The 16136-nt window shown below is 31.7% G+C and overlaps 1 protein-coding gene across 5 annotated transcripts in view; it reads left to right on the top strand.

Annotated features, from left to right (window-relative positions):
* LOC111004466 (nuclear factor of activated T-cells 5) overlaps positions 1–16136 on the top strand; it is a 65327-nt gene that overhangs the window by 39357 nt on the left and 9834 nt on the right. For 3 of the 5 annotated variants that reach the window (XM_045629755.1, XM_022275504.2, XM_045629756.1), the window contains exons 2-5: positions 9593–9857; positions 14234–14410; positions 14842–15159; positions 15473–15572. In XM_045629755.1, the coding sequence (XP_045485711.1) occupies positions 9593–9857; positions 14234–14410; positions 14842–15159; positions 15473–15572 (860 nt within the window). The remainder of the gene's footprint in view (positions 1–9592; positions 9858–14233; positions 14411–14841; positions 15160–15472; positions 15573–16136) is intronic. The other 2 variants (XM_045629757.1, XM_045629758.1) reach the window with 2 other exon arrangements.

Below are 16136 nucleotides of genomic sequence, written 5' to 3'. Positions count from 1 at the left end.
CCTTTGCAATTTCCTGTTGACCTTTCACATTGAAAAATATTTTATTATAAGTGTAATATACCCAGGAAATTATTATGCGAGCAAACACAAGTTAACGACGATTTTATTACCATTAAACTTATTCGAGTGTTATCTTTATTTCGGATCCAATGTCTGATGTTATGTGACTGAGATTTATTGCTTCTCTGTTACTACGGGCCGTAAAATGTACCTACTTTAATGTTTATACATCTAAGAAGACTATAAATTTAATTATAATTACAAATATCTTTTGTTTCAATTACACTAGAATATTTGGAATGTGAACATTTAATAAAATTAATAAATCAGTTTCGCTACAACCTTTACTTTTGTGTGTGTCTCAGATTTCTTAATCTGTTTCATGATCATTTATCAATGTAATAGGGAAGTAGGTGATCAGCCTCCTATGCATGACACACGACATCGATTTTTTTTACTCTAAGGAAAGCCGGTTTTCTCACGATGTTTCCTTCACCGATCGAGCAAAGGTTAAATGCGCACATATAATAAATGTATGTCGCAAGTCGCTCGATGAAGCCACTAAGCCACTGCAGTTGAGTATTTAATACCAAAACTAATATATATATTTATTATCTTTGTTTTAAGCGAGTACTTACTATACATTAAAATACTACGTTTAGAAATGTTCAAAATTGTAATTTTTTATCGTTTTTATATCCATTAAAGAAGTTTTCAGAACTCATTGTCTTTGCTAAACTTTTGACTTGACTTATGACGTAAACTAAGTCTTATACGTGTTGCAAATACAATTTTTATGCGTTAGAAGGCAAACGAGCAGGTGGGTCAGTATGAACAAGTAATAACTGCCACCCACCCATAAACGCCTGCTCTTTTCTTAAAGATCCAAGGAAGGTACTGGGAGCTAGTGTGGAAATGCAAAGGAAGGAATTTCGCAATCTTTTTCGACGTCCAATTATGAAATTCATCCGCAGGTTACTAACGGCATTTCCGTTGAAACTTGAGAACTTTTAAGACTAATTTTAGGAGATATGACGAAGCTATTTTTGTAAATATGATCTATACTTAATATAAATATGTACGAAATTGCTTTAAAATAACGTTGCGAAAAATTACCCGTTATTATTTGATCAGGACTCGTTCGGATTAGTCTTAAAATATAAGAGAATAACTATAAGAAACATTTACGAAAAACACAACCACAATTTGCCTAGAGTAAGGAAATTGCACACGTTTTCCGATACGTCAGGGCATGTCTATTTACGCTTGAATAGTTCGTTCAATAACACTTTCCGCGAGCTTTGTACGACCACCCGTTCACCCCCACAGCCACCTGTCATGTATACAGTCTAGAATCTTAACAGGTTCGGCCAATCGGACCGGACTGTTTTTTTTTAATTCTCTATACTTCTATAGCGAACCCAACTATCACTATTAACTAACTGTGGTAAGGGTGATTTATTAGTGAGTGTCCATGGGCGGCGGTATCACTTGACATCAGGTGAGCCTCCTGCCCGTTTGCCCCCTGTTCTATAAAAAAAAGGGTGAGATTCAGAAACGAGACTTAGTGGCATCTATATCAAAGTCCATCACATTCATATTTTTACTCAGATACAATCATGTAACAAAAACTTAATTTGCGTTAGTCTACGCTAAGTTTATGACAAGTGATGGAAATCGGCGAATTGTGCGAGACAAAGCTGCAAATCTAGCGCCAGCAAACAGATAATAATGTAAAATAATATGTTTTTTATATATCGGGGCAAACGGTTTGAAGTTTAGTGATACATTCTTATTGGCAATTTTTTTTGTTGGCCTTTTAGGAAATTGGTAAAAATAACAAAAAACTACGCTAAATAAATAAACTAATTTATAAGTTTATGTTTATATATATAAACTGATAAATATGTATATATTATATTACAAGAACAATCTTTATTTCTAGTTAAAGCTAAGTCAAGATAAAGTTTTTAATAAGTTCACTACCGATCGAATCAGCCTAAGAAAGTTTTAAATTACACTTCACACTACAGGATTGCTGTATGTGAGAACAGTATTTTAACAGACGGGAATCGTATTTCGCGCTAATAAACCTCGACTCTGGTGCTTACCCTTAGTAATTTAGTATTTATTTTCATATATGTATATGTAATTGTAATATGAGAATTCACTCCGTTAAACCGTTAAAATTGTGAGAAATTTGCGGATAACAATATTATTTTTACTAAATGATAAATACGCGTATTGTCGACCGCAGTTAATTACATGAATTAAGTGTCCCTTATCGCTAATGTTTGGTTAACGACCCATAATCGTTTACTAATAGCTCATACTCAGTAGTTCCACTTACCTGACTCTTGGAGAAATATAAGTTAGTAAGAAACACTGGAATAAAAATACACGTGAACCCTCTATATGGCTAGATATGTACATCGTGGAGATTATACGAAGGTAATTTTTTGGCTTAGCAACGTCCGAAAGCTAACTACTTGATTGATCAATGAAATCATTTTTGAGATATATTTTTGCTCTGTACATATAGACAAGCATATTTATGGACACGACCGGTTTAATAGAGCTAAATATAAAATTAAAATTTTGTTTACAAGTATTAAGATTCGATAGTCACAAAATATTCGTTAACGTCATAATGTTTCTTATTGAAACAGATCAAATAGAATTGAAATACCAGAATATTACTACATATTTGTTTAAATAGAGATTTAATATAATAATAATATTTAATTTAATATAATTATTTAACATTGGATTCGGGATCTTAAATATAAAAAAAGAAAATAAAAATCATATAACAACTGTAAAAATGCTATTTCCGTATCATAGTTCCCTCTGCTCAAAATGGTCGTTTATTTGTCACTATAGGGGCAGTAATGTCACGTGAAGCGCACAGCGAAGTGAATGAGGTTTTTTTGGAGAAGATGTTTAATATGATTTTTTTAAATATCGCGTTTTTCAATTTTAATAGATGTCTCATTTTCATTTTCATTAGAAAATTAATGTTGAAAAATAAAAATAGTCTGACCTCCAAAACCGGTAAAATAGATAAAGTAAACATTGATTTCGTGAAAAGTTTTAAAAACTTTTTAGAACAGGTCGATCTATACTTTTTTATTTCAAGAAATGCTTGAATTATATTTATTATACTAGAAATATTATAATTAAATAGTATCTTGGCTACAAATTCTACGAATTCACTTTAGGTCGCTGTTCGCTTCACGTAAAATGCCTCTATGCCGTTGTTGAACTGACATATTATCTAAATGACACTAACGCTTGGGAATGATTTGTTTCAAAGGAAATTTGTTAGTAATTACGTAATTTATAGGAAATTCGTATTATTTCACTGCCCAACGGTTGGTTGGCATATTGTGGCTTCAAACATACAATTACTAATAATTAATAACGCACATAGAAAGAAAAAAACTTTTTTGTCCCTGCAGTGATTCGATCGCTGTAACAAGTAACAGTCTTTAGAGTCACACGTGAAAACGGCACATACAAATATTACTGTCAACTAGATGACATTACAATAATATTATATAATCCATGGTTTTAAAAAATATATATTTACCAAGCCTTGCTCAATAAACCTGAAAATTTAAAATGATAAACTTCCTTGAACGATATTGACAATTATATTGACGTATTATTTAAAAGTAATTGACTGACCTTTATGAATAAACAATTTATTATTTATTTCTGTACTTCTGACAATTTTACGTTTATGTATTTTTTGAATATTTTTAATAATTCTTTTTACTAGCAATTGACAAGGTGTGTGGTGTTAAAATATTAGATGGATACGGTAGTCATAGATTGCGCTGAGCCTCAATTCTTACCAGTAATTAATCAATTATAGTACGGATATAATTGCAACAATGCCTTTTATTAAGATAAAAACATATTTTTGTATTATTAAAGTTTGAATATCTAAACAGAAATCAACCTCGAGAAGTCTATTGATTGTCAGTCTCGTATATAAATAACTGATAAATTATACGCAAAATTTACGATTAGCATAGCTTGCGTATTACGTTAATTCTTGTTTTTTTTAAGGCACATTATGTGAGGTGGTTACGTCGATCTATTTGACGATTTAAATTTGCGTCGTGCTTAGACCGGTTCGTCTATATTTAAGTTTACAAAAACACGTTTTCTATTTAAATACCAAATAAATTTAATAAATACGTAGCATAATATATTACAACAAGAAGATTCACAATCGGATCCGGGAAAACATTTTTTTAATGAAGAATACTATATTTGTTAATTTTCATTATTTATTTCTGGATCATCTGATATAGTTGTATAGGTTGCAATATCGGAGATGTTTTTAAGTTAACACATAGGACTTGGTTATATAAAATCTAGTGATAATGAAATTACGTAATTGAAATTATGCACCTGCAACGGTTATGTACATATATTCAATCGAAAGATAAACTGCCCTGACCTACTTGCTGGCATGTGTTATCTTTATTTACTCGGCATTGTTTATTTAGATTTCTTTATCTAAGGTGATATTTGTAATCAATTTTCTAGTAATATTAAATGATTAACGATTAAGAGGGTAGCTTTTACATACTTCAATATTTTAAAGAAGAAAGATCGGTATGTACCTAAGTTTGTTTGTAATGAATTGGCTCAAAAGAAGAGAAATAATTTTTAAAAAGTATTTTTAAAATTCCTCCAACATATGAATGCTATTTTTTTATTGATTAGCTATATATTCCTCACTGAAAATATAGGCTATTTTAATTGCAAGAAAAAATAAGGATATACATTCAAAATCTCAGTAAATATTTTACTGTAAGTTACCGGTCGATGTCATTTAATCAGTTATCTTGTTGTTATCATCAAGTCCTGTACATAAAGGGAGCCAGCGCTACACTATTGCTAAATACATTATTATTTTCGCATTTATTGTACATTTATGGCAAGATGTTCAAAAATTAATATCCACCCGTGCGAAGTCGGAAGGATCCGTTAAAAATATAATACACTTCCAACTATAAGTTTAAGTTTTACTTTCCAATTTTTTTTTCTCTTTATTTTACAAAATAATATAGTATGTTACAATATTATGTTATGTTAGAAAACCGCTGTGGTTTGTAAACAAAATAATATAGTAAATAATTAAAAATACATACCAGGATTTATATCTTTGGTTTTTGGTGCCGTAAAGTATAATGCAAATAGTTTTTCTGACACCTTAATTAGAATTTATGATACATTACTGCGTAATATATTACACATTTATAGCCGTACAATAATAAAAATAAAATATGTCGTTTAGTTATCAATCAACTAAAGTACTTAGTAAATTTCATAATAAAATAAAAAATCTCTAAATATCGTCACCCATGTCCGGATTTCACTTATTATTACAAATACGAGTATTAAGAGTAATCAAGGGTTTACTTTAGTAATTTTTCAGGATACTTTTTATTTGCATTTTAATTCAATTTTGATTATTATAAGTATAACCTTCCTTTTTTTCTTATGATTAATTAGTATAGATATGTTTAATTGCTATCACATAAGTCTTAGCAATGTTATTAACATAACTGTCTAAAATAATAGGTAATATTTTATATCATAAATGACAGATTTTATGGTATATATCAATTTTCTTTGGTAATTTTAATTGTATTGTACACGTTACCTTGAGAATAAATTTGCATAATTCCAATGTAAATACAATAGAATTAACTTCACAGATTTAACATCGGTCGTTTTCCACACTAGCTTCGGCCTTTATTCGCGCACAGCTTTTAGCATCTTCCTACTTGCCCTGACAAAATTCGTAGAAATGGATACAGTTCATAATTAAATAAGATTAATCATACACTGTAGGTTTTTGGCACATCCTTGACGGTCATATAAACTACTTAATCAAATAATAGTAAGGAAGAAAGTACACGTGACAATGAATGAAGATTTGCGTGTTATTTTTTAAGACATTCAGAATACCATTAGTGCTCTGCCTAACAGGATGCCTCGAGAATGCCATCCATTTTCTAATGATGGCATTAATACCGTCAGTTCCGTCAGAAAATATGTTTGACGCATTGGACAACCTCGGAAAGCAATAGCTACCTGGATGTGTTGTTCTTATGAATACTGAGCATATTCAACACCTTTTGGGTGGAACGGACCCATTGTAATATGGATCCATTCCTGACAAGACATGCGTATGTTTTGCTCTTCATGAAACTAACTAGTAGATGGGCATAATCCGTGTTTAACTCACTTTCTTATATTAACGAACATTTACAACAGACGCATTGAGAAAAGTCTGGAAAGGCATTCACCTCTTTATTTACTCGCTGTCGGGTCGTCAGCCCCGTCTTTATAAATTGCTTTGATAATGCGGTATTTGCATATCGCATGTGATCGCCCACTCGTAAACAATCCACCTTATAACGCGAGACAATATATGCAATTATAATATTAATATATGCGTAACACAAAGTCTATCTACTCAGCGTTATGTGCCCTTGAGTAAGCTTAAAGCTCAAGGTAAATTAATACTTTTAATGCATTTCATTCTGAGGTGATTATACTTAAAGCGATAAATCTAGTTTCATGAGCTATTTTTCACGTGATCTTTAATATGTTTTTTGAGATGTTAAAAAAAATCAGTGGCGCTACAACCTTTTTACGTCTGGGATTCAGATTTCTGTATCTGCTTTATGATCATTTGTCAATCTAATAGGCAAGTAGGTGACCAGCCTCCTGTACCTGACACACGCCGTCGACTTTTGGGTTTAAGGCAAGCCGGTTTCCTCGCAATATTTTCCTTCACCGTTCGAGCGAATGTTATATGCGCACATACAAAGAAAGTCTATTGGTGCACCACCGGGGATCGAAACTACGACCTGAGAGATGAGAGTGAACCCACTAACACCTACGCTGCTTTTGGGATATTTATGCCCTATCTTCAAATAATATTGATTATATATCTTAAAAAAAACTTTTTAATCATTCCCTCGTAAATTGCAGTCATTAGATACATCAAATGATGAATTAGTTTCTCATTTCATAATTTGTTTAAATTCGAATTCTACAGCACGAATCCCAAAAATCCTAGAAATGCAATTATTACTAAAAAACAAAGACATTAATTAAACATACAAATAAAAATATTATAATTTCGTTTCGTTTTCCTAAGACATCTTCGTACAGAGAGATCTGTTTCAATTTAAATAATTACTCAGACAGCCTTACGTAAAATACAAAATACAACGGGAGGTAATTTAAAATTAAAATCAGTCACGAGCCGGGCCACGTTGACGATTACCAGTATATTATTCAATTTGTGAACCATTATTGTAATTTGTTGCGTAATTTTTTTACATCTAAGTTAGATATTATAGACAAAACGTAAAAATTCAAGTTGTAAGAAGCAATTCTTATAGAACTTAAGAAGATAATTTAAAGTTAATGAAAATGTTTGTAAAATTTTACTGCTTTCATTATGTTTTAAGTTTAATTAATCATTATATTTAAATATAAAGTTTATACGTAAATATTCAATACTAGACTACCTCTGGATCAAATGGATAAATTAATACAATCAATCCATTTCAATAATAGCTTTATAGATTTTTATATAATGTCTCAATATTCACAGAGTGGACAAAAACATCGGTTATAAGTATTATCTTAATTGATAAACTACTTTAAACCTAGATAGCCGATTACATCGATGTTCGTTATCGTTAGAAAACAACAAATTAGAGGACTAGTACAAAACTATTGAGATTAGAAAAATATTAAGTCATATATAATATGAGACCTCCGCACGTGTAAGCATATTTAAAGTTTAAAGAACTTTATTTCTCATTACCAGCAATGTATTTTTTTTCATCAAAAACTTAATATATACGAACGAGATACACGCCGTCATCACCCGTCCGAATCAATTCAATCATATACAAGTAGCTGTATGACAGTAGTCAGACAAATAAATATGAAGTTACTCTTTGCCCCACAATGTTCCCTGTTGCTACTTTATGTTGTAAATTGCGAATATATTGGGCTTATTGTACTGAAACCAGTATTGTTGCCTGTGGAAATACTATAATTCTCTCAGTAAATCACTCTACATAGTTTTTAGTATACATCCATTTTTACGTATTTTCATTGCAATCATTGCACGTATGGCAGTTTGTTATGATTGTCACACTTTTAAATACTTATTTAAAAGTGGTATCTATTTGATTTTTTCTAAAAATACTTTTACATTAAAATTCTACTATTTGAAACATATATATTCACGGTAAAGTTAATCTTAAACCCAGCATAAAGTTACGTATGATAGCGGATCTGATGAATGTGCAAAGTACATGAAACTGGACCTACGACATTCTTAACTGCATTTGCGTCAGAGTTTAATAACATATAATGTGATTATTGTGTTATTTCCGTTTTACATATATGAACGTTTTAAATTTCATTTTGGATACAATTAATTTGAAACGGTCATGGTTGTTAATTTCTAAAAATGTATTCACTTCCATACTTAAGGTTAATTAACTTATTTTAATGTTATTATTCTAAAAAATAACTTTGTATGTTCGCCTTTGCCAAACGTTTGTTTACGTGGTTTGGGTTGTAAATTGCGAATATAATTGCGAAACATTAAGGGCGTATGCAGAGTATCGCACTGAAGCCAGTGATGTTCTCGCCTGTGGAAAGACTATAATTCTCTTAGTAAATAACTCTATATAAAATCTTTGTAACTTTTATTAGCGAAATCAAATTTAATACGAAAGATGAGATATTCTGAGATTTAAGGTCTCTACATATGTATATTCCTGATTTCCCTTACAAATTAGATGTATTCTGACGAAAGGTATCACTTTGCATTTAAAAATAATTCATTTTCACCTTGACTTCTATTGATATCTTGAAGAGGGTGAATATAAAACATTGTATAACTTATTAAGAAAAGAGTCCCACCTTTTGGACCTCTCACCTCCGTACTCAATTCGCATTCCCCCTTAATACCATTAAGTGAAAAATAGCTAACGTAATACTAAACAGATTGAGGGCTATGCTACAGATATAAATAACTAGTTATATAGGTGATACGAGTTGCATGAGTGACAAAGATATTACATGAACCATTAGGTTTATGCATTAGCAATTCAACAAATGCTACATTAAAAATCTTTAATCAATTATTTATGATACGTTACAATTTTACGATGTGATAGTATCTTGCTTACTCACAATATTTGAATTGTGATGTAAGCGGTTCAAGGCCACCTCACATGAATAATTGAGTGAGTAATTTGAATAGAGGCTGAACACACAAAGCAGGTAATTGCGAATTTGTATGATAGCAACTAATTAAATGAAGCCTGTTCGTATCAATGTAGGGAAGGGAAATGTTGTTATAAACAGTTGTTGTAGGTAACTTAAGGATTAAAAGTTTACTTTAGTAGCACTAACTGAGAAAGAACAAGTTAATTATTACGTTCAAGTTAAACATTTTTTCAAAGCACGAAATAGAAGATTTCAATTTATATTTGCGTATGTTTACACCCCTGTTTGTTGGCAGGCATGAAAATGACCATGTCCACGACGGCGACTATGAGCGCCCGCGTTCACAGGAAGGTAATCCGAGCACCGCATAAACGTGCACACACCGGCAAATATCTACACTCAGGCAAGATGGCGCACCCCGGCAAAGGTGCGCACCATCCCGGCAAATTTGCGCATCTCGGCAAATTCGGCAAACTCGCACACTACGCGCATACACACTTACTAAGGCCCCCGGAGCCCTGCGAGAACAGCAACGACAGCGGTTTGGGCCCCGACCACAGGTGAGACATAATCTTTCAAGTTATTTGGAATGTTATGTTTTATGCGAACATGTTATGCTTTTGTGACCCGTTACTGCTTGCCTTTGATATTGATTGTAATGTATGGTTCTTATTAATTATATATTTAAATTAGCTGTCGCTGTATTGTTGTCTGTATATTTTTATTATATCGACAGGACGCAGTTTTGACATAATTGTAACATGTTATGCTTCTCGTGAATACCATACAACCAAACCGCTAATAAACATCACCATATTAATTAACTCGTAAAATGCATGTTTACTAACTAATATATTCAAAGGAAATACTGTTTTAGCAGAGGTAAGGCGACTTAATAAACAAGAATACTGACTGACTGATAATGTTTGTTATATATACAATATATAACAAACATTATCAAAATTCAACATTTTAAAACATTATTAAGGATATACATTTATTAAGAGTATTATTTACATTAAAAAATATTATATCGCTGACCACGATTTCTGTAAAGCTATTTCGACATATTAATAATGCAATAGTCGCGTTTATGTTTAAGAATGTATGTAAATATATATTACATAATATAACTGAACGCATTATGATATAAATATAAGAACCATCAGTTCGAATATGGCATTGATTTGTTTTAATCGTAATGTTTGCTCCAGATCTTATCTTACTGCGTTGAACATGAAAACTGTATTTCACTTTGATACATGCGTAAATAAAGCACGTTATCAGTAACAACAATTCGTAGAACTGACTAAGATTACATTAGACCAAAGTTACTTGTCTGTCTAATTTTACATCAAAATTGTTTTAATTAGATATTAAACTAGTATTATTAATAGTAAATAAACTTAATCAATGTTTCGTAAAAATCCAAATATTTGTTATCATTTCATTTACCTATGTAGGACAATGAATTAACTCAAAGGAAACAATACGTAAAATAGCTATTCATTTTCGTATGAAAAACATGGAACCGTTGGTTTAAAACAGAATGCATCGTTCGAATCGAATACAATTTTTATGGAGGGAATAAAATTTTTATTATACGTATTCTTGAAGAAACTTAAAGTTCGCAATAAGGGCTTTGGTTGACCACGAATCACCTACATAAGAATACGTTTCGAAATTTAAATTATTTAAGTATTGAAATTAGTGAAAGTCACATACGAAATGCAAATGCCCGATAAACCCAACGTGGGGGGGTAGTGAAAGGTCGTTTATGCTTCGGATTCAATTTATGATGAACTGATTTAAATACTTTAGATTTATATTTTTATTTGTATAACCCCCTTTTCTATAAAAATAAAGTATTTGTTAAAATAGTTTACTTTTTATGGAAGTGTGTGTACACGATGCATTATATTATTTTTCTTCAGATATCAAGATCAATACCCATAAGTAATTTTGAAAGTATAGGTAAGAATTTTTAACTTCGTTGATAAGTTGTCTAACATAATGTTTAGAAAATGTTTAATTGCAATATCAGAAGCGAAGTTTTATAAATTTGTTATGGTATATAATATTAATAGTTATATCTTCAATATGATATACAATTCTGTCTTACAAAAACTGTATTTACTTGTTTTTTTTTAATTATTAACTAGCTTCCCTCTCGACCCTCCTTTTTTCTACCCCATAGAGACTACGCTTGTCGGGAATTAAAACCTAAGTACTAATTTTTTTCCGAATTTCCTTTTTATTTTTTTTCGAATTTTTCCCTCAATTAAAACCTTTCTCAGAGTTTAAGGAATTAATTTTAAAACTAAACTAGCAATCAAACCAAAAATCAAACGAAATATTATTTGTAACCACGCCTAATATACTGTTTATTATCTGATAACCGCAATACATTAGCATGTTGTAACATAACAAAATTAAATGGAATTGGTAATTGTTTGATAAAAAACGTTATATCACCTTTATTTTGTCTACGTATTCAAAACAATATTATTTAATCAAACATATGATTTGTTATACGTAATGTATGTAATAAGTAAAATCAAATAGCTATAATAAAAGAGGAACTGTACATTTTTGTATGGAAAACATTAACTATAATAATAATAATAATAAATCACGACTCGCATCAAATTGTATGAAAAGTTTGTGACGCTTATTGTACGTTTTTGAAGCTTTTGGGATGTGGCACTGAAGGCGCATATTACGACTGTGAAGCACACCAATAAGCTACTCAACGCCTCATACGGACTCGCCTGTATGTCACGACAATTTATTATCTCATATTTCGGCCATACAATGCGCAGAGGCGATGGGAACTTGAAGCCACTGATCGTTGTGGTAACATAGAAGGCAAAAGATCACGTGCCTGTTCAACAACCAGATGATCGATCAAGCGAAAGTCCTCAAAACCGTACACTGTAATAAGCGAGGCGTTGGACAGAAACCGGTGGAAACAGATTGTCCGCTTCAGATGCTTCTTGCTGTCCACGACGCTCAGACATGAGCTAATTATACTAAGAGAGATGATTGTAAAACTATAATTTTTTTGTAAAACGAAAGACACATGGAAAATCTATACAGTTCCCTTCTTACAGTTTATTAAAACTAGCATTTTCGGAGTAAAATTTTTGGATCTGTCTATAGTAATGTCTAGATATTATATGTATTTAGTTTTTAAATCAATATTTCGTTCACAAAAAGGTGTCTAAACCGCAAACTACTTGACAACTATCGATACAGAGTATATAGATACTGATGAATTGTTTACCGACGCGGCTTACTGTGTTATCACAGATAAAATTAATGTTACCACTACTCTGATATCGCTTGGCTATTAATTGTGACTAGAATATATTTATTATCAGTGTTATAAAACGATATGGAACTTTAATTACACAATGTTCTATTTTTATTAATATTTAATGTGAATATTTCACTTTATAAGCCCTTTTCACGTTGTTAACAAGATTTGTCGGACTTTACATTAAAACTGTGATAATAAAGATTCGGTTTCATTTCAGCGACTCCATGGAGGCCTATCGCCGTAGTAGTTTTAGAAACCTTGCTGTATTTAATTTATTTGCTATTATTGTTAGTTTTTATTCCTACATAAATACAGACGCATGTGACTTCAATAAGTGTTCTATCGTGGGTTGTGTGCTGCAATATTGCGGAGCTACTAGATTTTTAAGGAAGTTGTATGAATCTGGTTAGCGGTGCGCCGTCTTAAGTTCTCATGTTATTTTCACATATGCACATTATTTATATAACCTATAAATGTCTAAAAAAAATTAAAATATATACAAATTATTTCTAATGAATATTACATCAATTGCGTATGAAAAGCGTATGTTCTGACCGATTTTTGGCATATGTTCAGTTTAAACTCAACAGTTAGTTGTCTATTGTTTTTGATTTTTCCGTCAATAAAAAAGCTCTTATTTAATATTAAGATGGTCAGTGTTCGGTCTTATTTAACATACACGACTCATGAATCAAAGGAGCAGAAGTAGTGAGGACTTATATATTATTAGTAAGAATTATGTAGACTAAAACATTAATCTAATTTTTTCGTATTTAGCTCAATTGTCATAAGTATAATTGTCGAGGATTTAACTGTTTGTACAAGCGCAGGCGAAAATAACCTGTGATAATTTCGCCACTTGCGCTAAAGTTATTAACACCATTACTAATTTATTTATAACTTTAAAATAACTGAGTGTATTCCAGCGGCTTCGTGCCAAAAATATCACAAGTTAAGCTAATATTGGATTCCGAATCCTCGTTCTTAATACATAAGTATCAATGGTGTCTATTGAGTTATTTAGTTATTTTTATATTAACTATACAAGTAAAGCTTACGAAAAGCAGAATATATAATTTTAATTATAATATTAGATACCCTGAATAGAAAATAGTCTGAGAGGCATTTATTAACAACGAGGTTTTCGGTTCGACTCTTTAGCGGTTTTATTTACGTTTTAAATAAACTTTGTAGACTTTAGGCAGACAAGTACACATTGGTTAGACAGGAAAACATTGACATACTTTACTTTCATAAATCAACGAGTTTATTCGTGTCCTTCCTCGGTATAAATAATTAAAACGCAACATCGCGCTCAGTTGACCATACGGAGACTGTTTCTATAATATGAATTCTATATACCGCCTAAGATCAGAATGCGATCTAAATTAAATAGTCCAATAACCTAACCTCTGATATATTTTATAGTGAAATTCCCTGATTATTTTTAGTTTAACATAATGTTTTCTTGGTCAGTATATAAAGTCTTAATAAGTTGTAAATAACAAACATTAGAATTAATAAAGTATTATACTAACTTTATTTACAAACTTTTGGCTGAATTATTATAAATCCAAAAGTGCCGAAATTCAAAATTGTGACGGATATGCGCAGATTGTCAGATGCGCCTGAAGACTGGGATCAACCTGAAGCGAAACGTCTTCGTGTCGATTCAGATGTTAAGGTCGAGTGTGACGACGCAAATGATGCGTACGCTTTCGCACCGCCGGTGGCGCCCGCTACCGCGACCGCTCCGCTCGACGCCGGGTCCGCCACTCTGCCCTCGCCTGCGTACGTTTCAATTCAATACGTTTTCTTCAGGACTGTGGACACAACGTTGAAGTGTCTTCGATCGCTTAGAATGATGCGTCCACAGCACTTCAAATTCATTGACATACGTAGTTCGTACTAATGATTCATCATTTACATGATTCGTTGTACTAAAACATTTGATGTTCACTTGTACAGTACCATTAATTACGCCAACCTTATTTAAAGTAGTTTACCTAGATCCGTATATTGGATATTTTTACTTTTACACCAAGTTAAACTTAAACTGAGTCAAACACTTTATTGTTAATCTTTTGATATCATCCTAGCTAAAAATCTGGTATATCCAAAAGTCTTAAGTTTAAAAAAACTGACTTGTAGTACTGTTTTATAACATACAACTTTATATTTTTTTTAAATGCATGACTTAATTATACAATATTTATTTTCAGGATACGAGCTGGTTGCAATATATCTAGTCCAACAATATCAGAATCACCGAGTAGATTTCAAGAACCGTCATACAGATCGTGCGGGAAGGTGGGCACGTCTGGTAAGCTTGCCAGCAAGTACGCCACAGGGGGCAAGCTATCTGGCAAGCTGGGGGGCAAATACGGGGGTAAACTGGCGCAGGCTCTCGCCAGAAGAAGAGCTCTTGCGATGACGCATGCTGGGCCTCCGGGTTTAGCCGCGCCACTGTCAAGCAAGTCCAAAGATGGCACTGTGGAATTACAGATATTGTGCCAGCCCGAATCACAACACAGAGCGAGGTGAATATTATAGCCCTTAAAGCATGTCGCATATTAAGCTATAGGTACCTAAGTATTGAAGGATACTGAATATTATCCCTTTATTAAAAATTTCTGAACAAAGAAATGTACATCTGAAGAGTACATGTTGTTAATATAATAATTTTGCCAGACAGAGATGCAAAGGGTATCAACTACTGCCCTGTCCTAATTATACTATTGGAATTTTACGGACGATATAGGAGTATTATTTTAGTAGATCGACTTATTCCTCGTAAATCATATTGTGGAGTGGCAGTAACATTTTTTGACGCCTCACTGTAATCAATTCCAGATATCAGACTGAGGGAAGCAGAGGAGCTGTGAAGGACAACTCCGGTAATGGTTTCCCAATAGTGAAGCTAGTCGGCTATGATAAACCAGCAGTTTTACAGGTAATAAGTCGTATTCTCTATTTTAACTGTTTTAATCTCATAATTTAGCAAACAACTTGAACTGAATATTTCAGATTATTATAAATACTAATTAACATTTAACTATAACAAACATTTTCAAATTTAAAGCAGTTTTTTGTATTTAACTCTTTAAAAGCAACGTATTGTATATACTTTCTTATCTTGGTGTAATAAATTATTCATGTTTTTAGGTAAAACCTTAAATCTCATTTGATTTCATCAAATTAACTAGACTACATTTATACACAAACATTATTGTTTTATAAACGAAAAAAACTCAGACAATATCAGTCGGTGACAGTCAAAATCAATTATATTATTATATTAATTAATAGTGCTATTTGTGACCTTGTGCGCGAATATAATTTTGAACAATTCGTTTCAAGGCCTAAGACGAGGAAGCACCTTGTTACTGCGTTAGCCTATCTTTTGTTGCGAATATGATTATAAAACTACCAGTATTATACATTTGTCGTTACATATACTTATTACTTGATATTACGAATGTAATGAAATAGTTTCAATACTTATCGTTATAACTCA

Source organism: Pieris rapae, chromosome 10, assembly GCF_905147795.1.
Source record: "Pieris rapae chromosome 10, ilPieRapa1.1, whole genome shotgun sequence".
Lineage (NCBI taxonomy): Eukaryota > Metazoa > Arthropoda > Insecta > Lepidoptera > Pieridae > Pieris > Pieris rapae.
This window is presented reverse-complemented; position numbering and strand designations above follow the sequence as displayed.